General features: G+C 45.0%; 1 protein-coding gene across 2 annotated transcripts; it reads left to right on the forward strand.

Annotated features, from left to right (window-relative positions):
• The first annotated feature begins 1,681 nt into the window (after positions 1-1,681).
• Positions 1,682-20,731, forward strand: vma21 (vacuolar ATPase assembly factor VMA21). Of its 2 annotated transcripts, none has more exons than XM_086001666.1 (3): positions 1,682-1,851; positions 8,950-9,059; positions 18,543-20,731. In XM_086001666.1, exons 1-3 carry the CDS (start codon positions 1,697-1,699, stop codon positions 18,683-18,685), a joined length of 408 nt encoding a protein of 135 aa, XP_085857792.1. In that variant the 5' UTR covers positions 1,682-1,696; the 3' UTR covers positions 18,686-20,731. The 2 variants fall into 2 exon arrangements, with proteins under 2 accessions (XP_085857792.1, XP_085857800.1); XM_086001674.1 differs by lacking the exon at positions 1,682-1,851 and adding an exon at positions 1,855-1,937.
• The last annotated feature ends 1,583 nt before the right edge of the window (positions 20,732-22,314 follow it).

Genomic DNA, 22,314 nt, shown 5'->3' on the forward strand with positions numbered 1-22,314 from the left:
CCCTGGAGATGGAGCACGTGGTGTCCGCCGGCTCACTTGAGGCCTTCCGCGACCGCGGGGACTGAAGTGCATCATCACCCCGGCCAACAAAATCCTAATTTAGTTTGTTAAGTTTTATTTAATGTTCTCTTAAGTTACAGTTGATTTGTTTAATCACCCCACCAGAAAGAGTAGCACACTCGCCTCTGAGTCAGAAGGTTGTGGGTTCATAGTCCCACTCCAGGGACTTGAGCACATAAAGCTAGGCTGACACTCCACTCCAGTGCAGTGCTAAGGGAGTGCTGCACTGTCGGAGGTGCCGTCTTTCGGATGAGATGTTGAACTGAGGTCCCGTCTGCTCTCCCAGGTGGACCTAAAAGATCCCATGGCACTATTTCGAAGAAGAGCAGTGGAGTTATCCCTGGTGTCCTGGCCAATATTTATCCTTCAACCAACATCACAAAAAGCAGATTATCTGGTCATTATCACGTTGCTGTTTGTGGGAACTTGCTGTGTGCAAATTGGCAAATGGTATGTTGGCCTTCGTAGTGAGAGGGTTCGAGTACAGGAACAAGGATGTCTTGCTGCAGTTGTACAGGGCCTTGGTGAGACTACATCTTGAGTATTGTGTGCAGTTTTGGTCGCCTTATCTGAGGAAGGATGTTCTTGCCATGGAGGGAGTGCAACGAAGATTCACCAGACTGATACCTGGGATGGCAGGAATGACTATGAGGAGAGATTGGGTCGATTGGGCTTATACTCACTGGAGTTTAGAAGAATGAGAGGGGATTTCATTGAAACTTAGAAAATTCTAACAGGACTAGACAGACTAGATGCAGGAAGGATGTTCCCGATGGCCAGGGAGTCCAGAACCAGGGGTCACAGTCTAAGGATAAGGGGTAAGCCATTTAGGACAGAGATGAGGAGGAATTACTTCACCCAGAGAGTGGTGAACCTGTGGAATTCTCTACCACAGAAGGCAGTGGAGGCCAATTCATTCTTAAATATATTCAAGAAGGAGTTAGATATATTTCTTAAGGCTAAAGGGATCAAGGGATATGGGGAGAAGGCAGGGACAGGGTACTGAATTTGGTTGATCAGCTATGATCTCATTGAATGGCGGAGCAGGCTTGAGGGGCCGAATGGCCTACTCCTGCTCCTAGCTTCACTGTTTCACATTACAACAGTGACTACACTTCAAACAGTACTTCATTGGCTGTAAAGTGCTTTTCAGGCATCTGGTGATCGTGAAAGTCTCACTCCAGGGACTTGAGCACATAAAGCTAGGCTGACACTCCAGTGCAGTGCTGAGGGAGTGCTGCACTGTCGGAGGTGCCGTCTTTTGGATGAGATGTTCCCGTCTGCTGAGGCCCCGTCTGCTCTCGCAGGTGGACCTGAAAGATCCCATGGCACTATTTCGAAGAAGAGCAGGGGAGTTATCTCTGGTGCCCTGGGCCAATATTTATCCCTCAACCACCATCACAAAAAGCAGATGATCTGGTCATTATCACATTGTTGTTTGTGGGAGCTTGCTGTGAGCAAATTGGCTGCCACATTACAACAGTGACTACACTTCAAAACAGTACTTCATTGGCTGTAAAGTGCTTTTCAGGCATCTGGTGGTCGTGAAAGGTGCTATATAAATGCAAGTCTTTTTTTAATCTCTGGAGTGAGGACTTGAGCATTTGTTATTGTAGTTTAATTAAGGGGGAAAAAAATGTGGGCACGGGCAGTGGGTTTTGCTGCTGGGAATTGGCAGCTTCTCCTCCCCCCTCCCACCACTGAGGGAGGAGTCACACCTGTGGAGGGACTAAGCCACCTGCAGCTCTCAGGGCAGGAAGTGACGATAGGCGGCGGGTCAGCTGACTGCAGGTAGGCAGGCGGAAGTGCGTCAGCGGGAGCATGGAGCGGTTGGAGAAGGCGGCGCTGAACGCGGCTCCGGCCGCCGACTTCAGGGGGTGAGTGGCGGCGGTGGGAGTGGGAGAGTCTCCCGGTCACCCAGCATATGGGCGCAGCGCCGTGTCTCGGGCCGCCGACGGCTGCCAGGACGGTCTTAAAGGGAATTAAAAATCGGCCGGGCCTTAAAGGCGCCGCGCGGTGACGTCACCGCCCCCTCCTCAGCCAGCTGCTGCTGCAGGCCACCTGGTGCCAGCCTTGTGGGGCAGTCACTGCCGACCTTGTGCAGCCACCTCTGCTTCCACATCCTTTCATAATGCCATGTGTGTTTTTCCTCTCTCTCTATGCTTGCACTGTATAAAACACTAGTTAGGCCGCAGCTAGAGTATAAGGGCGTGTTGCATCTGCTGCGCTCGCATGGGAAGGTGCCGGGGGAAGGGGTTGCTGGGGGTGATAGAGGAGTGGACCAGGGTGTCGCGGAGGGAGCGGTCCCTTCAGAATGCTGAAAGGGGAGGTGAGGGGAAGATGTGTTTGGTGGTGGGATCACGCTGGAGGTGGCGGAGGATGATCCGTTGAATGTGAAGGCTGGTGGGGTGAAAGGTGAGGACAAGGGGAACCCTATCGTAGTTCCGGGAGAGAGGGGCAGGGGTGAGGGCAGAAGTGCGGGAGATAGAACGGACACGGTCGAGGGCCGTGTCAACCGCAGTAGAGGGGAATCTTCAGTTGAGGAAAAAGGAAGACATGTCGGAAGCACTGGTATGGAAGGTGGCATCGTCGGCGCAGATGCGGCGGAGATGGAGAAACTGGGCGAATGGAATAGAGTCCTTACAGGAAGCGGGGTGGGAGGAAGGGTAGTCCAGGTAGTTGTGGGAGTCAGTGGGCTTGTAGTGAATGTCAATAACCTATCCCCAGAGATGGAGATGGAGAAGTTGAGGAAGGGAAGGGAAGAGTCGGAAATGGACCATGTGAAGGTGAGGGAAGGGTGGAAATTGGAAGCAAAGTGAATGAAATTTTCTAGTTCAGGGTGAGAGCAGGAAACGTCACTGATACAGTCATCACCAGAAAAAGAGGTGAGGGAGGGGACCTGAGGATGACTGGAACAAAGAATGTTCCATATCCCACAAAAACCCATGCGGGTTCCCATAGCAGCACCTTTGATTTGGAGGAAGTGAGTGCAGTCAAAGGAGTTGTTGTTCAATGTGAGAACAAGTTCAGCCAGGCGGTGGAGGGTGGTGGTGGATGGGGACTGGTTGGGCCTCTGTTCAAGGAAGAAGCGGAGCACCCTCAGGCCATCCTGGTGGGGGATGGAGGTGTAGAGGGATTGTACGCCCATAGTGAAAAGGAGGCGGTTGGGGCCTGAAAACTGTTAGTGGTGGAGGGTGTCTGAAGAGTCGCAGATGTAGGTGGGGAGAAAAAATAGAGTCGAGATAGGAAGAGATAAGTTCCGTGGGGCAAGAACAGGCTGAAACGATGGGTCTACCAAGGCAGTCCTGTTTTTGGATCTTGGGAAGGAGGTAGAAGCGGGCTGTGCAGGGTTGGGGAACTGTGAGGTTGGCAGCGTGGGGGGGAAGATCTCCAGAGGAGATGAGGTCAGTGACAGTCTTGGAAATGGTGGCTTGATGTTCGGTAGTGGGGTCATGGTCCAGGCGGAGGTAGGAGGAGGTGTTGGAGAGTTGGCGTTCAGCTCCCGCTAGGTAGAGGTCGGTTCGCCAAACAACAACAGCACCACCCTTGTCAGCAGGTTTAATGACAATGTCGGGGTTGGATCTGAGAGAATGGAGTGCTGCAAGTTCAGAGGGAGATAGGTTGGAGTGAGTGAGGGGAGCAGAGAAATGGAGATGGCCGATGTCACGTCAGCAGTTAGCAATGAAAAGACCTAGAGAGGTTAAGAAGCCAGAGGGAGGGGTCCAGGTAGAATGAGAATTCTGAAAGCGGGAGAAAGGGTCAGCTGTGCGGGAGAAAGACTCCTGGCTAAAGAAGTGGGAACGGAGACGAAGGCGGCGGAAAAAGAGCTCAGCATCGTGCCGAGCTTGAAATTCATTGAGGTGGGGGCATAAGGGGATGAAGCTCAGGCCTTTGCTAAGGACTGATCGTTCGGGGTCAGAGAGGGGAAGGTCAGAGGGGATAGTGAAAACGCGGCGGGGGTGAGATTGGGAGAAGGGATGTGGTCAGAGGAAAGTGAAGGGGAAGAAGGTTCCGGAGGGGTGTAGGTGTCCAAGAGTTGTTGAAGTTTGCGATCCTTGACACCTGAAGGGAAGAAAAAAAGTTTTTTGTTAAAGTGCCGGATGAGGCGAAGGATGAAATGGAACTGCGGACCAGGACAGCTTTGAGATAATGAGTCGGTGCTGCTGAAGAGAGAGGTCGAGAGTGTTCATGTGGCAGCGCATGGCATTCAGCGTGGATCTCAGGCTACGGCGAGAGCAGTGGTTCGAGGAACACTGAATATCTTGGATATATCTGTAGTCCTGGGTGGATCCAAAACACGAAGGGTGGAATTTCAGTTGGAATCCACGTGGAGTAAGTCGGAGCCGGAGACAGTTGCTGAGGATTGGGTGACCGCTTTGCGGAACACCTCCGTTCAGTCCGTAAGGGGGACCCCGAGCTCCCGGTGGCCTGTCACTTTAATTCTCCGCTCCACTCCCACTCGGACTTCACCGTCCTTGGCCTCTTGCACTGTTCCAATGAAGCTCAACGTAAGCTCGAGGAACAGCACCTCATCTTTCGATTAGGCACTTTACAGCCTTCTGGACTCAACATAGAGTTCAACAATTTCAGATCATTACCTCGGCCCCTATCTTTTTTTTTTCCACACTTTTTTTTGTTTGTGTTTTCTTCTCTTCTCTCCCACAGGGCAGCTGTCTTCCATTCTGCCAGCACAATTTACACTTCATCTAGAGCCATCCGTTGTTTCTTAACCTGTCCCATTACCATCTCCTTTTGCCTTGAATATCTCTTAATGTCTCTTCACCTCTCCTGCCTTCTGTCCTATCACAGACCTTCCCTTTAGTTCTTTCACCCCCTCCCCACTTTCCCAGCCCCTACACTTGCTTAAAAATCTGTTCCATTTCCTGCTTTTTTTTCCCAGTTCTGACGAAAGGTCATCGACCTGAAACGTTAACTCTGTTTCTCTCTTCACAGATGCTGCCTGACCTGCTGAGTTTCTCCAGCATTTTCTGTTTTTATTTCAGATTTCCAGCGTCTACAGTATTTTCTTTTTAAATTCCCCAGCTGCCTTGGTGGGATTTGAAATGTACTTTTATTATGGGGGAGTGTGGGAGCTGAAGGGTGAATTGTTCTTGGGATAAGGACACATGCTTTTCATTCCAGATGAAGTGAAAATGTGTCAATTTGACAGTGTTGTGATGAAACTTTGAGGGAAGTGATGAAACTGGTTTTTCTCCTTGACTTGTGACTGAGAATTACTTTTAGTTTTAAACAACTTTTGTGATGACTAAACCAAATTGCCCCTTATTTTCATTTGCCTGATTGTCACTGTGTATCATATTAGCAACTCTGCAACAAATCCTGGCCAAAGCAAGCTGCTCTTTTCTGTCTGACCTGTGTACTGAAATAGGGGACAATGCTAACTAAAGCATACACCAACTGATGAGGTTTCATATTCTGGGAATCTTTTCTATAACAAGTACGTGCGGCAAAATGGAGAAAGTAGACTTGAAGAATGTTACATTACAGAAACAGGCCATTTACCCCATTAAACCTACACTGTTTTTCTCCACATCGGCTGTTTAGACTAAACCCACTCTCCTCGCTCCCGATAACCTGTTAATATTCCTTTTCTTTCCCCCAAGCAGCTATATAATTCCATTTTTGAAAGTACTCCTGAACTCTGCTTCAAAAACCGTTGGATAGAATTTTTTTCAACTTCCCCATTGATTCTTTTTGTGGTTGTTTTAAAATTGTGCTGTCTGATGACTGTCTCACTGACCAGTGGACACAATCTATCACTATTGATCTTTGTTATAATCCATCATAGTCTTGAAGATTTCCAACCGGTCACTTTTTAAAAAATTCTCTGCTCTGTGGAAAAAGGCCCTCACTTCTCAAGTCTCTCTCCATAACCCCCTGTAACCCCCTGTTCCCTGGTGACATTCTAGTAACTCTCTGCTGCACATTTTCACTTGCTTTTCTAACCATTCTACAATGCATCCATCTACAAAACCAAGGATTCAGTTTGTATTTTTTATGACCTTATCTATTTGTGCTGCCACCTTTTAATAACCTGTGCCAGGGGCCCTCTGTTTATTGACTCCATTTTAAAGTTTCATCATTTAAGATGAATTTGCTTTCTTTGCTCTTTAATGTGGAAGTGCTTGACGCTGACAAGTTTGGGGGGTGAGCCATGCCTGACATCTCTTGAGTACAAAAGTTCACCAAAAAAATAAGCTCAATGGAAAGAGTTCAGCCACCTGTGACTTAAAACCCAGAAACCTGTCTTGTGATGCAGAATAAATGAACAAAAATAGTGTTTCATTTCACTGCAAACATCAAACTGATTAAACACTTCACTGCTTTTTTGAGGCCATTATGTGGGAAAAGTTTTGTACAGTATTGGTCCTGGATGTACAGTATAATGAGGTATAATCTCTCTCAAATGTGGTCTTTTTTATCGTGCCCTAATTTTTGTTTAAAATATTCTCGAGGTGGGAAGCGCCAGTGAGGCCACATTTGTTGCCCTGACAAGGTGGTTTTGTTAGTTAGTCTTCTCCTTGAACCGGTGATGGTGCGCCTAAATGGTGTTAGGTAGGGAACTCCAGGTTATTGACCCAGTGACTGAGGGAACGGCGCTATATGTCAGTCAGTATGGTGTGTGACTCGGAAGGGAACGGAGGTAATGGTGTTGCCACGATATTGCTACCGTTGCCCGACTCAGTTGCTGACTTTTAATGCTGTCTGAAGTGGTCTAGTAGGCCCTTCAGTTGTAAACAATCACTGAGGTTCAGTAATAATGCTTAATTTATTCCCAGTTCTAAATCTGTTACTGTGAAATGTTATTAAATACAATGTACCAGTGTATTCGATACAGACCACTGCTTTAACTGTTAAATTTATTTTTTCCGGGCGATGTGTAAAGGTAGCTTTGTTTATTCAGAGTATTTTGTACCATAGAAGTTTACATCATGTTACATTTCCTCTGATTCAGACGTTTTATCTGCTTCCTCAAAAAATCGCGGTAGTTTCAAACTGTTCACTGTGGCAAAGTGCCCAATACTCCAACTACACTGCGTTAAAAAACTAATGAGGCAGAAATTCCGGCCCCTACGGGTGTGTACGGGCTGTGTACTCACCCGTAGGGCCAACGGAAATGCCGGTTTCAGGCATGCACTGCGCATACGCTGGAAACCGACATTTCCGATCTGTCGAGAAAGCTCTCGACAGATCCTCCGGCTGCCTTGGAGCAGGGCCTCTGCGGGCGGAGAGTTCTGCTTTCTGGAGACCCTGGTTTATCATTTAAAAATACTTTAAAGAAAGGTAAGTTTATTTTTAGCCCCGTTAAAAACTTTAATTTTTTTTTTCAAAACATTAAATTTTTGTTTAAAATACTTTAATTTATGTAATTTAAAGTCATTTTAAAAATGTGATTTAAAAAAAAGTTATTTGACGTTTTACGATGTTTTGGGGGTGATCTCTATTCATATATTTGACAGGTCTTCCTGTCAAATGTATGAAGGGAGATTCCCTTCTGTGATTGGCTCCCCATGGCCCACGTGATCCCAGGGACGCTGTGAACCGCCTGCGCCTCTGGGACACGTGGGCCCTGCGCACTGGCAGTTTGAAAAGGCCCAGCAGCGGAACTCTGCGCTTCCCGGGAGCTCTCCGGTCCAGATCGCAGCCCTCTGCCTGCGGGAGGCCTGCGACCGGAATTTCTGGGCCTATAATTGCTCCTCATTCTTTGTGACCATTTTAAATTGATCCGTCATCACTCTCTCCCCAGTGAGAGAGAATAGTCCCTATTCACTATCAAAACCCTAAATTTTAAAAACTTGTTAACTCTCCGCTCCGAGTTCTCTGTTTAGTGGAAATAGTCCCAGTATCCCGAGTCTAACCTGGTAACCTGTTTCCCCTCCCTGTTGCACCCATGGTGTATGCTCTTTGGCTTCAGTGCCCTCTCTGTTCTGGAGTGCTCCAAACCGCACAGTACTCTCTGGCCGAACTCTTGTACTGTACAAATGTATTTTATACTTTACACTTGTACTGTGTACCCCGATTGTTTTTTTTTGTGGCTCTATGGTGACTCTCGCTTTCAAGGAGTTCTGTATTTGCACCCCAAGATCCTTCTGTTCCTACCCACCCTTCAGCCTCTTTTCCCCTCAAAATGCATTAACTCGGACTTTGCATTAAACTACTTCTGCCAGCCAGTTCCAGTTCCGCCAGACTGCTTATAATCCTGAAGTCCCGTGTGTCTCTCAATGCTCACTAATCTGATCCTGAATAACTGATTCTTGATCTTGCTCATAACTGATATTAGACAAACTGGGCTTCGGTTACTGGGTTTTCACTTTCTACCACCTTGAACAGAGGTATTACACTGGTACCCTTTCAGCCCCTGGACAATTTTCATTTATAAGGAGGCTTAAATTGTGGTCGGAGGCATCTCTGACTTTCTTCAACAGCCTAGGATGCATGCTGTCATGACCTGGTGACTCATCCAGGTTGAGTTCTAACTTTTTTTTAGAGCCAATTCATGTTCTACATTTATCTCTAACACTTGTTCCACATCTTCATCTAGTTAGTGCACCTATCTTCTTGCTCATTTGTTAAGCACTTTTCTAATATCTCTGTCCTACCTCCATACATAGATTCCCCCTTTGTACTGAGAGATTGTCTTGCTCATAACCATCAGGGATGTGATCTTTTCACTGTGTGAAGATGAAGTGGAAAACCTGTTTTTGCTTCCATTGGTACCTGTAGGTTTGGAAGGTCACGCTCTAGGCCTTTCCAGCTAAGTCTGTTTAAAACTGGTTGTAACGTTGCTAAAATGGGGCTTGTTATGAATAGACTTGTTTGCAGTAATCACTGTGTAGGTCTGTTAACATTGTTTTTGGTCATTTTCAGAAATGATGGCTCGTTGTTATCAGTGCTGAAGACTCTTCTGTTTTTCACATTCCTAATGATCACTTTACCAATTGGGCTCTATTTTGGGACAAAGTCTTATGTGTTTGAAGGTAACTGCATCTTTTAATATAATGATTTTCTGGTGTAAAGGTGTGTTCCTTTCAATTGATTTGAAGATGATTGGCTGGATCACAATGCAATTCATTTGAATACAAGTATCTTATGAAGCAAAAGTTTCCATAAAAGCTGGAGATCAGTCCCCGGTCTCCGTTCCTGAACTGCAAGTTACCAGTGTCAGTTAGTGGAACATGGATTCTATGCTGCTTTTATCTATTGCTGCCCAACCAAAGTGTGACTGAAGAGGTTCTATAAACATGAGTTGGGATGCAACTTGTTTACTTGTGTCCTTATGATTTTAATTTGCATGTACATCAATAGCTTACAAATGTGCAAAAATGTTGTTATAATGTGGCCCAGCTTGCTCAGGGACATTTTGTAAGACGGGAACTAACGAAGTACAACTAGACCTCCATGTTCTGAAACAAGTTGATTAAAGCCTTGCTTTATACTCGAACCAAGTGCGTAGTGAGCTTTATTACGTCAAATGTATTGTAGGTGATTGGTGTGAATGGAATTTGTATTCAGCGGTGTTGGGTAGAGATGGATTTATATAACTTTTTGCGCATTCTAGCTCTTTAACCTGATTCATGTCACGAATGTGAAAATATGCCTGGGGAGGTAAAAAGAAAAGTCAGCCGTCCAGACCCTAAGCTCTGGAATTCCCTCCCTAAAGCTCTCCGCGCCCCCCTCCTTTAAGACACTCCTTAAAACTGCTCACTTTTTTTTATTCATTGATGGGATGTGGGCGTCGCTGGCTAGGCCTGCATTTAGTGTCCATCCCTAATTGCCCTTGAGAAGATGGCGGTGAGCCGCCGCCTTGAACCGCTGCAGTCCATATGGTGTAGGTACACCCACAATGCTGTTAGGAAGGGAGTTCCAGGATTTTGGCCCAGCGACAGTGAAGGAACGGCGATACAGGTCCAAGTCAGGATGGTGTGTGGCTTGGAGGGGAACTTGTAGGTGGTGATGTTCCCATGCGTCTGCTGCCCTTGTCCTTCTAAGTGGTAGAGGTTGTGGGTTTGGAAGGTGCTGTTGAAGGAGCTTTGGCGAGTTGCTGCAGTGCATCTTGTAGATGGTACACACTGCAGCCACAGTGCGCCGGTGGTGGAGGAAGTGAATGTTGAAGGTGGTGGATGGAGTGCCAATCAAGCGGGCTGCTTTATCCTGAATGGTGTCGAGCTTCTTGAGTGTTGTTGGAGCTGCACTCATCCAGGCAAGTGGAGAGTATTCCATCACACTCCTGACTTGTGCCTTGTAGATGGTGGAAAGGCTTTGGGGAGTCAGGAGGTGAGACACTCGCCGCAGAATTCCCAGCCTCTGGCCTGCTCTTGTAGCCACAATATTTATATGGCTGGTCCAGTTCAGTTTCTGATCAATGGTAACCCCCAGGATGTTGATAGTGGGGGATTCAGCGATGGTAATGCCATTGAATGTCAAGGGGAGATGGTTAGAGTCTCGCTTGTTGGAGATGGTCATTGCCTGGCACTTGTGTGGTGCGAATGTTACTTGCCACTTGTCAGCCCAAGTCTGAATGTTGTCCAGGTCTTGCTGCATATGGACACGGACTGCGTCAGTATCTGACGAGTCTCGAATGGCGCAGAACAGTTTGCAATCATCAGTGAACATCCCCAGTTCTGACCTTATGATGGAGGGAAGGTCATTGATGAAACAGCTGAAGATGGTTGGGCCTAGGACACTGCCCTGAGGAACTCCTGCAGTGATGTCATGTGATTGAGATGAATGACCAACAACCACAGCCAACTTCCTTTGTGCTAGGTATGATTCCAACTATTCAAAGATCATCCTAGAATGCAAAGATAACCCCGGGCTTCTCCATCAAAAACTGTCTTAACCACCCTCCTGTGCCTCCTCCACCCTCGGCTCCAATAACAAGTGCGAGGAGCTCATGGACTTTTTTGTCACAAGGATGGATACCATCCGGTCAGCTGCATCTGCCGCTTCCCTCCCTTCCCCCAGTCCATCGGGCCAAACTTCCCCATATGTTCCCCACTGCCCTAGCCCTGAACTCGCATGTTTGTCTAGATTCTGTCCCATCTCCTGCCATGCTACCTCCGAGCTACATAGAAGATAGGAACAGGAGCAGGCCATTCAGCCCATTAAGCCTGCTCTGCCATTCAATGAGATCATGGCTGATCATCCAAATTCAGTACCCTGTCCCTGCCTTCTCTCCATATCCCTTGATCCCTTTAGCCTTAAGAAATATACCTAACTCCTTCCTTGAATATATTTAATGAATTGGCCTCCACTGCCTTCTGTGGTAGAGAATTCCACAAGTTCACCACTCTCTGGGTGAAGAAATTCCTCCTCATCTCTGTCCTAAATGGCTTACCCCTTATCCTTAGACTGTGACCCCTGGTTCTGGACTACCTGGCCATCGGGAACATCCTTCCTGTGTCCAGTCCTGTTAGAATTTTATAAGTTTCAATGAGCTCATCTTATCCATGCGATCCACTTGGCTCGAGGGGCCAAATGGGCTACCCCTGCTCCTAATTCTTATATTCTTAGGTTCCTGCTCCCACGACACTGTTGGCCACCCAACATCCCTTCCTGACCACCCATGTTAGCTGATGTTAACGGTTCTCTTTCCTCGGGTACTGTCCCCCTCCCCTTCAAATCTGCTGTCATCACCCCTCCTCAAAACCACCCTTGACCCCACTGTCCTTGCAAACTACTGCTCTATCTCCAACCTTCCTTTCCTCTCCCAAGTCCTTGAGCATGTTGTCGCCTCCCAAATCCGTGCCCATCTTTCGCGAAATTCCATGTTTGAATCCCTCCAATTAGCTTTCCGCCTCACCACAGCACTGAAACCCAGCTTGTCAAAGTCACAAATGACATTCTGGGACTGTGGTAAGCTATCCCTCATTGTTCTCGAAATAGCTGCAGCCGTTGACCACACATCCTCCTCCCCTCCGTCGTCCAGTTCCTCATCCTTGTTTTGAAATCCCTCCATAGCCTCGCCCCCCACCCTTTCTCTAACCCCCTCCAGCCCTAAAAGCCTTCGTGATCTCTGCACTCCTCCAATTCTGGCTTCTTGCGCATCCTCGATTTTTAATCGCTCCACCATTGGCAGCCGTGCTTTCAGCTGCCAAGGCTCTAAGCTCTGAAATTCCCTTCCTAACTTCTCCAGCTCTCCTCCTTGAAGATGCTCCTTAAAATGTACCTCTTTGACCAAGCCTTTGGTCATCTGTCCTGATATCTCCTGTGGCCCATTGTCAACATTTTTATTGATAACGCTCTTGTTAAGCGCTTTGGGATGTTTTGCTACGTTGAAGGTGCTATATAAATGCAAGTTGTTGGTAAAACCTACCTCTTTGACCAAGCTCTTGGTCACCTGTCCTAATGTCTCGTTGGCTCCGTGCCAATTTTTGTCCGATTGCCCAGTGAAGCGCCTTGAGATGTTTTGCTATGTTATAGGTGCTGTATCAATGAAGGTTGTTGCATTAGGATTGAACATTTCCAAGTGTCTAATGGTAATTTTTATTGTGCCAATCCCTTAAGGCCATTCTAAGTCTGCTAAAGCAAAGCCATTCTTAAATCTGGAGCTTTTTTTTTACTTTACATATATTTGAAGTGAAACCAGTTGGAATATATTTGTAAAATATCCTTCTGCTGCCAGCAGCTCCCTGGGCTGGTAGATTTTCAGCTGATTGCCTATAATACCTAATATTACAGTAATAAAGCTACTCAAATGTTAGCTTTCACTGTAATAATCCTAAGGTCTAAATGCATGAGCAAGTTTTAAATATAAAGACCTCTGCCCACTCTGCTGCCATTTTCCCTTCTTGTTGTCTTTTCCCCCTTATACCTTTGTCCCATTTTTTAAAATTTATTTTTAACACATTCTAGTCCACAGTAATTGGCCTTAACTTTCTATTTTTCTAAGTTTAAATTAGCCCCTATGTCCCTGTGTGAAGAAGGGTAAAACGCCCCTGTATTCCTGCTTCTGATTACTTTCCAGCAACCCACCCTGGAACGTTGTATAGCGGGGCTCACGTCAAAATTAGGTTTAGTTATGATGTCCCTAGAGTCAAATAGCCTGCCGACTCCCCATCGAGGCTCGCGCACGATGATTGGACCCTCTTAAGATACTGAAAGATGCCTAGTGCCTTTTGGAGCTACATTCCATCAAGAAATCAATACCTTTTGAGGGGCAGAAGAAAATGACAGGAATATGATTCTTGCATTGATCCTTATTTTTCTTTCTGCAAGCTGCCATTTTGCTTGTGCTTTTGCACCCTGACCGGCGGGGTGTATTTTAGCACGGTGGGGGAAGGAAAGTTGACTCCACTATTCATCTCCATTAGCGCTGGTGGTGGCAATGCTCATTGAGCTGAATGGAATAACTGGGTTGCCCTTGCACCATGTGATTTACAACCAATTTGCCTCCGAGTACACGGAAATCTGAAATGATGCGCCTTCATGACAGGCAATAATAATTTTAATAACTATACTTTGCCTAACAAGTGGGAAATGACTTATTTAATACAAATACAGATGGTGTAGTTTGCAAACATCTTTTGACTGTAATGAAGTGCTATTAATAAACTGAGGTTGCTACAGAATGGTAACACTTTTATACTCGTCAGACTAGCTAATCTGTAAGATCATGACTGGAGAACCACGAACGGTTGCTAGCACTCGAGCCCAATCTTAATGTCTATGTAAAGGGCACGAGCTTCTGCATCCACCTCATTTTTCTGGATCAGTTCCAATTATTCTGCATCAGTACAAAAGGTTTGCATAGTAACAAAGCTATATACAGTTCCACTGCAGAGACTTGAGCACAAAAATCTAGGCTGACACTCCAGTGCAGTGCTGAGGGAGTACTGCACTGGTTGGATGCGACGTTAAACCAGGGCCCCGTCTGCGCGCTCACGTGGACGTTTAAGATCCCATGGCAGTATTTCAAAGAAGAGCAGGGGAGTTCTCCCCGGTGTCCTGGCCTATATTTATCCCTCAATCAACATCTAAAACAGATTATCTGATCATCATCACATTGCTGTTTGTGGGAGCTTGCTGTGCGCAAATTGGCTGCCGCGTTTCCTACATTACAACAGTGACTCCACTTCAAAAAGTACTTCATTGGCTGTAAAGCACTTTGGAACGTCTGGTGGTCGTGAGGGGCCCTATATTTGCTGCTTCTGCCTATAGACTGCTTTGGGACCTGGAGCACTATTCTTCCTAAATGAAAGTTTTAGGTGCAGAATTAACCATCACTTGCATCCCTTTAACAGCTCTGGTTTCTAACACCACCCCCTATTCTGTTTCTGCACTACTTTCTCTGCCTCGGTATCCACCCAGCAGAAGCAGACGAAACAGCTCACCTTGTTACAATGGTTCCAGTTGTGCCTTATGCCAACTAAAACACAAACAAATCTAGATCTTACTTTCTGTCACTGTAGCTAATTCTCATTCTGCGGCGCATTTCAAGGGGTTGAAATGCCAAACCATGACAGTGAAACTCTTAACGGTTCATCAGTATAATTGCAACCCCAAGATTTGTTAACTGTTTTAGCCCGCATTCTAGGCTTTTTTAATATAACTTGTATACACAAGTACAAACATTTTGTACTTTGTTATGGCAGCCCTTGATTTTAAAACCACACGATTTGACGAGCAGTAAAGAAAGCACTTTTATTTATACAACGCCTTTCGTCCCAAAGTGCCAGTGAAGTACCTTTTTTGAAGTGTAGTCACTTGTAGGCAAACACAGAAGCTAATTTGCACACGTCAAGGTCTCAAAGCCATGAGATAAATGACCAGCTACTCTGTTTTGGGTGTTGGACGAGAACTAAATGTTGGCCAGGACACCAGGAGGATTGCTCTCTCCTTCAAAATGATGCCCTGACATCGTTTGCATCCACCTGAGAAGGCAGAGACGGCCTCAATTTAACTTCTGACTTGAAGGATCGCACCTACGACAGTGCAGCATTGCCTCAGTACTGCACTACAGTGTCGGTCGAGATTGTCATAAAATCATAGAATAGCACAGAAGGAGGCCATTTATCCCATCGAGTCTGCGCCAGCTCTTTCGAAGAGCAATCCAGTTAGTCCCACTCCCCTGCTCTTCCCCATATCCCTGCATTTTTTTTCTCCAAGTATTTATCCAATATGTGTTCAAGTCTCGAGTGGGGCTTGAACCCATGACTTTGACTCTGGCACGAGGGCTGAGCCATGTCTGACACCTTATAATGGGAAAAATTGTACCGAATGATGCACAGAATCTGCTCCCATTCACAGAAATCACAGAATCACAGAAACCCCACAGTGCAGATAGAGGCCATTTCGGCCCATCGAGCCTGCACCGACACATATCCCACCCTATCCCCGTAACCCCACGTATTTAATCCCCCTAACACTAAGGGTCAATTTATCATAGCCAATCAACCTAACCCGCACATCTTTGGACTGTGGGAGGAAACCGGAGCACCCGGAGAAAACCCACGCAAACACAGGGAGAATGTGCAAACTCCACACAGACAGTCACCCGAGGCCGGATTCGAACCCAGGTCCCTGGCGCTGTGAGGCAACAGTGCTAACCACTATGCCACCGTGCGAGACAATTTTCAAATAGTCTACAATAAAGAACACAAGCTGCGTGTTCACAAGGGCTACTGCTGTTTTCCATATCAACTAACCAGATTCTATCAAATAAAAATTGGCACAGACATTTTTCTTTACCCCCAATCCCGTTTTGATAGCCCATGCAACCAGAAGCTATTATAATTTTCATGTTGGCTTTTTCTCTACTGTCCCCCACTCAACTAGAAAATAAATGAACCCTAGCGTTGGACCTAGTGTCACCTGTGGCTCAGTGGGTAGCACACTTGCCTCTGAGTCAGAAGGTTGTGGGTTCAAGTCCCACTCCAGGGACTGGAGCACACAAAGCTAGGCTGACACTCCAGTGCAGTGCTGAGGGAGTGCTGCACTGTCGGACGCGCCGCCTTTCGGATAAGACATTAAACCGAGGCCCCGTCTGCGCTCTCAGGTGGACGTAAAAGATCCCATGGCAATATTTTGAAGAAGAGATGGGGAGTTATTCCCTGGTGTCCTGGCCAATAATTATCCCTCAACCAACATAACAAAAACAGATTATCTGGTCATTATCACATTGCTGTTTGTGGGAGCTTGCTGTGTGCAAATTAGCTGCTGCATTTCCCACATTACAACAGTGACTCCACTTCAAAAGTACTTCATTGACTGTAAAGCGCTTTGAGACGTCCGGTGGTTGTGAAAGGTGCTATATAAATGCAAGTCTTCCTTTTAAAAAGGGTTGACTGGATAGGAAATGGCAAACATTTAAAGATCGCATGGATGAACTACAGAATTTGTTCATCCCTGTTTGGTATAAAAATAAAACAAAAAAGGTGACTCAACCGTGGCTAACAAGGGAAATTAGGGATAGCATAAGATCCAAGGAGAGGACATATAAATTGGCCAGAAAAAGCAGCAAACCTGAGGATTTGGAGCAGTTTAGGATTCAGCAAAGGAGGACAAAGGGATTAATTAAGAGGGGGAAAATAGAGAGAGTAAGCTTGCAGGGAACATAAAAACTGACTGTAAAAGCTTTTATAGATATGTGATGAGAAAAAAGATTGGTGAAGTCAAGCATAGGTCCCTTACAGTCAGAATCAGGGGAATTTATAATGGGGAATAAAGAAATGGCTGACCAATTAAATACATACTTTGGTTCTGTCTTCACAAAGGAGGACACAAATAACCTCCCAGAGATGTCGGGGAACATAGGGTCTAATGAGAGGGAGGAAATGAAAGAAATCAGTATTTGTAGGGAAATGGTGTTGGGGAAATTGATGGGATTGAAGGCCGATAAATCCCCAGGGCCTGATGATCTCATTCCTAGGATACTTAAGGAAGTGACCCTAGAAATAGTAGATGCATTGCTGGTCATCTTCCAAAATTCTATAGACTCTGGAACAGTACCCATGGATTGGCGGGTAGCTAATGTAACCCCGCTATTTAAAAAAGGTGGTAGAGAGAAAATGGGGAATTATAGACCGGTAAGCCTGACATCAGTAGTGGGGAAAATGCTACAGTCCATTATAAAAGATGTAATAGCAGAGCACTTGAAAAACAGCGACAGGATCGGACAAAGTCAACATGGATTTACAAAAGGTAAATCGTGCTTGGCTAATCTACTGGAATTCTTTGAGGATGTGACTGGTAGAATAGATAAGGGAGAACCAGTGGATGTGGTGTATTTGGACTTTCAGAAGGCTTTCGATAAGGTCCTGCATAAGAGATTAGCGTGTAAAGTTAAAGCACATGGGATTGGGGGTAAGGTACTGACTTGGATAGAGAACTGGTTGGCAGACAGGAAGCAAAGAGTTGGAATAAACAGGTCTTTTTCCAATGGCAGGCAGTGACTAGTGGAGTACCGCAGAGATCGGTGCTAGGACCCCAGCTATTCACAATATATATTAATGACATGGACGCGGGAACTAGATGTAATATCTCCAAGTTTGCAGGCGACACAAAGCTGGGTGGGCGTGTGTGCTGTGAGGAGGATGCAGAGAAACTCCAGTATGATTTGGACAGGTTGGGTGATTGGGCAGATGCATGGCAGATGCAGTATAATGTGGATAAATGCGAGGTTATCCACTTTGGTGGCAAAAACAGGAAGGCAGATTATTATCTGAACGGCAATAGATTGGGAGAAGGGGAAGTGCAACGAGACCTGGGTGTCCTTGTGCACCAGTCGCTGAAGGTAAGCATGCAGGTGCAGCAGGCGGTTAAAGCAAATGGCATGTTGGCCTTCATAGCGAGAGGATTCGAGTACAGGAGCAAGGATGTCTTGCTGCAGTTGTACAGGGCCTTGGTGCGACCACACCTTGAGTATTGTGTGCAGTTTTGGTCGCCTTATCTGAGGAAGGATGTTCTTGCCATGGAGGGAGTGCAGTGAAGATTCACCAGACTGATCCCTAGGATGGCAGGAATGACGTATGAGGAGAGATTGGGTCGATTAGGCTTATATTCGCTAGAGTTTAGAAGAATGACAGGTGATCTCATTGAAACTTATAAAATTCTAACAGGACTAGACAGACTAGATGCAGGAAGGATGTTCCCGATGGCGGGAGAGTCCAGAACCAGGGGTCACCGGCTAAGGATAAGGGGTAAGCCATTTAAGACTGAGATGAGGAGGAATTTCTTCACCCAGAGAGTGGTGAACCTGTGGAATTCTCTACCACAAAAGGCAGTTGAGGCCAATTCATTAAATATATTCAAGGAGTTAGATATATTTTTTAAGGCTAAAGGGATATGGGGAGAAAGCAGGGACAGGGTACTGAATTTGGATGATCAGCCATGATCTCATTGAATGGTGGAGCAGGCTCAAGGGGCCGAATGGCCTACTCCTGCTCCTATCTTCTATGTTTCTATGTATAGTTGTATTTTTTTCTGTATAAGTCCTTTAATTTTACCTTTTTCCTTTTCAGCTGCACTTGGGATGTCAAACAGAGACAGCTACTTCTATGCTGCCATCGTTGCTGTGGTGGCTGTTCATATTGTGCTGGCCTTGTTTGTATATGTGGCGTGGAATGAAGGCTCAAGGCAGTGGCGTGATGGCAAGCAGGATTAAGTACAACTTTGTTTGAATGGGATCAGGCTGCTGCCATTCAAACTTCAATTCTGGGGGATGGAGCCGAAATGAAGAGGCTGAAAAGTATACCATGAAACCCATCGGGGATTCTTTTAGGATCGGACGCGTTGGTGCAAAGTGAAGAAAAATGGAAGTTACAGTCCAGTAAAAATCAACTTTCAAAGACGGTGCCTGTCTTGTTCCCATAACGTCATGAATTCAACAGTTGAGGATGCAAGACTATACACATGCACTTTAAATGTATACTATTTACATTTATTGGCAATATAACACTTGTGGCTTCAAACATGGCGCTCGCCGATGCTTAACACATTTGTATGTAATTGATATGCTACTTTAACACAGGTGCTAACCTGATTGAAACAGCAGAAAGGAATTCTCTTAACTCTAGTGTTTGAAGAGCCTAGTTTCAGAACACTGATCTGTGCTGCAGTATACATGAAATGGTGTTTGCACTATAAGTATCATGTGAAGGTGTCTACTTGTATCTAGATCTGTTATTGTGGTGTAAGTTACGTTCTTAATTGTGGATTCTGGCGAAGTAATAGATATTACCTGTAATCCAACACAAGCTATGCCTTTTGCATATTGCTAATAATGGTTGTTGTGAAAGACTGCTCAATGTTCAGTAATCTTATTTACATACTGGAATTGTAAAGATCCAGAAAGCTATTCCAACTTTACTACCTTTGTTCTAATCTTAGAGGGTGCCTGGTAGACTAAACACTTTAGAAGAATCTGCATTTTGGGATGTACTCCTTCCATAAGAACATAAGATGTAGGAGCAGGAGTAGGTCATTTGGCCCCTCGAGCCTGCTCCGCCATTCAATAAGATCATGGCTGACCAGGGAAACTATCATCTTCCAGCTGCAATAGCTTTCTATTGAATCTAGTGCATCGTGTTTATTCTTTTTGGCTGCTCAAGTGACGGTGTGGTCTTGCAGAATGGCTCAACCAAGACTGGCATTGTATAGCGAAAGTTAAGGTCCTGGAATCCTGTCATTTTAGTCACATCTCTGAATTTGTTAGATATAAAGCTAGAAATTGCTATTGGTTAGACACTCGCACCAAAATTACAAGCATAAAGCCTAGATTGCACCTTTGAAACTTTTCAAACCAGTTATGAAAATGTTGATGGACTGTATGGTAGCTAACGTTTTTCTCCAATTCTCCCAGTGCAAGTTACAGGATTTCCCCCCCCCCCCCCCCCAGATAAGACTGCGTTCCCATTAAGAGATAATAGAAGGATTCATTCTGAGCATTTTTAATGTTCTAATGTGAAACTTTCTATCTAAATGAACAAAACTTTAGACACTGAAGTATGCCTTTCAACACACTAGAGCAGTGGAGATGTAGAAAGCTGAAATGGACAATGCTTTGAAACAGACCTGTGTAAGGAATGATCCGTACTGTAATTTAAAAATTCCTTTTTGATTTTGTAAAAGCACATCAGCAAACTCCAGGATAAAGATTAAGAATTATGCAGGGTATATTGAAATTCTGAGCTGGGTTTAGTAAGAGGTAGCCCATAATTATGCTTTTTCACAAGTATAACGTACTCTTGCTTAGGCACACGCACCCCCGGAGAGGTGGATTGTTAAAAATCATTGTGTAACTAGTGTAAGTGGAGCATTACTGTAAATTGGGAAATATTAGCAAAGCATTTTGCACAGCCAGAGGCTGCCAGCACTTAATTTTGCTGATTAACAAGTGTTTTAAATTTAAATGCATCAATGTATAAAATAATATATAAAATCTCCTGATTTGCAGTAACTCCCCCCTCAAAAAAACACAATCTTGAGAGCTAGTAGTTGTGGACGTTCCTTAAGATTGAACTTTGAGTCGAGCCTTGAGCATTGTAAGCCCACTTCTGTTTGACGTAAGTTATGTTACAAAATATCTAATTGTAATGTGATGAATTTATTTGGGATTTGTACTGTCCTTATTTAAGTTCTGAAATTCTACAATATACTTTGGTACTGTATAATTAGGCCAAAACTCATAAAAGCAGATGTTTGAATATGATTTCTGCTTGTTTTCTTAGTTTATCTTTACGGCTTGTAAGCTAACTTATTTACATAGCGCTTTATCGCATCCAACTGACTTTTTTTGGAGTGTAATCTCTGTTTCGTAGGCAAGTGTAGCAGCGGGAAGTTCCCACAAACAGCAAATGACCAATTGGACTGCTTTTTGCCGGTTGTTTTGAGGGAGCAATGTTGGCCAGGACACTTGGAGAACGTTGCTCTTTGAATAGAGCCATCCGATCTTGTATGTCCACCAAAGCAGGCAGATGGCCCTTTAGTTTATTGCCTCTGAAAGTTGACCATCATTGATAGCATTTCCAGCTTACTTACTGTTGGTCGAATTACAGTCTGAATTTTGGCAGAAGAAGCAACATTGTTAAAGTGACTTGTGCTGCAACTTCAGGGAATGTTAATCTAGAGATGACTGGAGGTGACTTAAATACATATTTGACGTTCTTTTGCCACCTTAACATAGGCACTAACTCCATTTTAAAATGAATGGCTCCACTAAAAGAGCAGAGAGAAGGAACATCCTATGAATATGTTAAGCATTCGTTATTATCACTAGCCATTTTGGGTTAATGTTCATTTTAACAAATACCGAGGAAGTCAATGGAGCAGATACACTGAGGCTTTTAATTGAAGTGCATCTTCTCCATAGTATAATTATGTTTAAGGCTAGTTTACAGCTATCCCATGGAGAATATTTTTTCTTAATTGTATTTTTTAATAAGCAATTAAGTTGGGGGGGGGGGTGGGGGGCAGGGGAAGAAGAGGAGATGCAAGTGAAAACTGCCTTGCAGCATAATATAAATAGGCCCTATACATAATTACAAAAGCAAAATACTGCGGATACTGGCGATCTGAAATAAAAACAAAATGCTGGAAAAAGTTACAAAAACAAATTATTTAAATGTTTTATGGGGGGAGAAAAAAATCATAGGGGGCATTTTTTTTTTTAATTGTGCATATTTTTCATTTGTGTTTACTAGTTATAAAAATATTGGGAAAGGATTTTTTTAAAGTCTGTTTAAGTGAGCGGGGCAGTGAGCAGGGTGGTTGGAAGTGTTGTCAACCCTCTTGCTGATGCTGTGGTTCTACATTGCTGCGTGGCAGGTGTAGAACTGGTGTGCAGTGAGGACAGAGCTCAGTTGGGGACAGTTCAAGTGGTACAGTAAAGCCCTCTGCGGGTTACCAGTTCCAAGAATGGCTTCTTGCACGCTAGAAATGCCTTTCAAAGTGATGTGGACCATCTTGCATCAAACCACCTAAGCCTCAAGTTACTGCTTCCTGCATTAAAATCACTGATCGTCTCGCTCAGCTCCTTTCCTGCATAGAGAAGACATTTGACTGGCACCTACATAACGTCGTCAGAAACTGTTCTACTGAGAATTATTCCTTTTGCGTCAACAGAGCTTCAGGTCGGAGAGTGGCCAAATTTATTGCTCGCTAATTCTATGCATGACGTTGCAGAATATTGAGGTAAACTCATATTTTTCAGATGCCAAACAATTTTTTAAAAACTTATTAGTGGATGAATAAGACCCTTAAATATTCATCTGAAGAACATGGCTTTGCTCGTTA

The sequence above is a fragment of the Somniosus microcephalus genome, chromosome 1 (genome assembly GCF_052327205.1).
Source record: "Somniosus microcephalus isolate GS21.2 chromosome 1, FLI_Smic_1.0, whole genome shotgun sequence".
NCBI classification, from domain to species: domain Eukaryota; kingdom Metazoa; phylum Chordata; class Chondrichthyes; order Squaliformes; family Somniosidae; genus Somniosus; species Somniosus microcephalus.

Bases quoted from the DNA above. Each gene is read 5' to 3' on its own strand.
- vma21 (XM_086001666.1), top strand. From the start codon at position 1,697: ATGTGGGCACGGGCAGTGGGTTTTGCTGCTGGGAATTGGCAGCTTCTC. The intron at 1,852-8,949 runs GTAGGCAGGCGG...GGTCATTTTCAG, and splicing joins GGCGGGTCAGCTGACTGCAG to AAATGATGGCTCGTTGTTAT. The intron at 9,060-18,542 runs GTAACTGCATCT...TTTCCTTTTCAG, and splicing joins AAAGTCTTATGTGTTTGAAG to CTGCACTTGGGATGTCAAAC.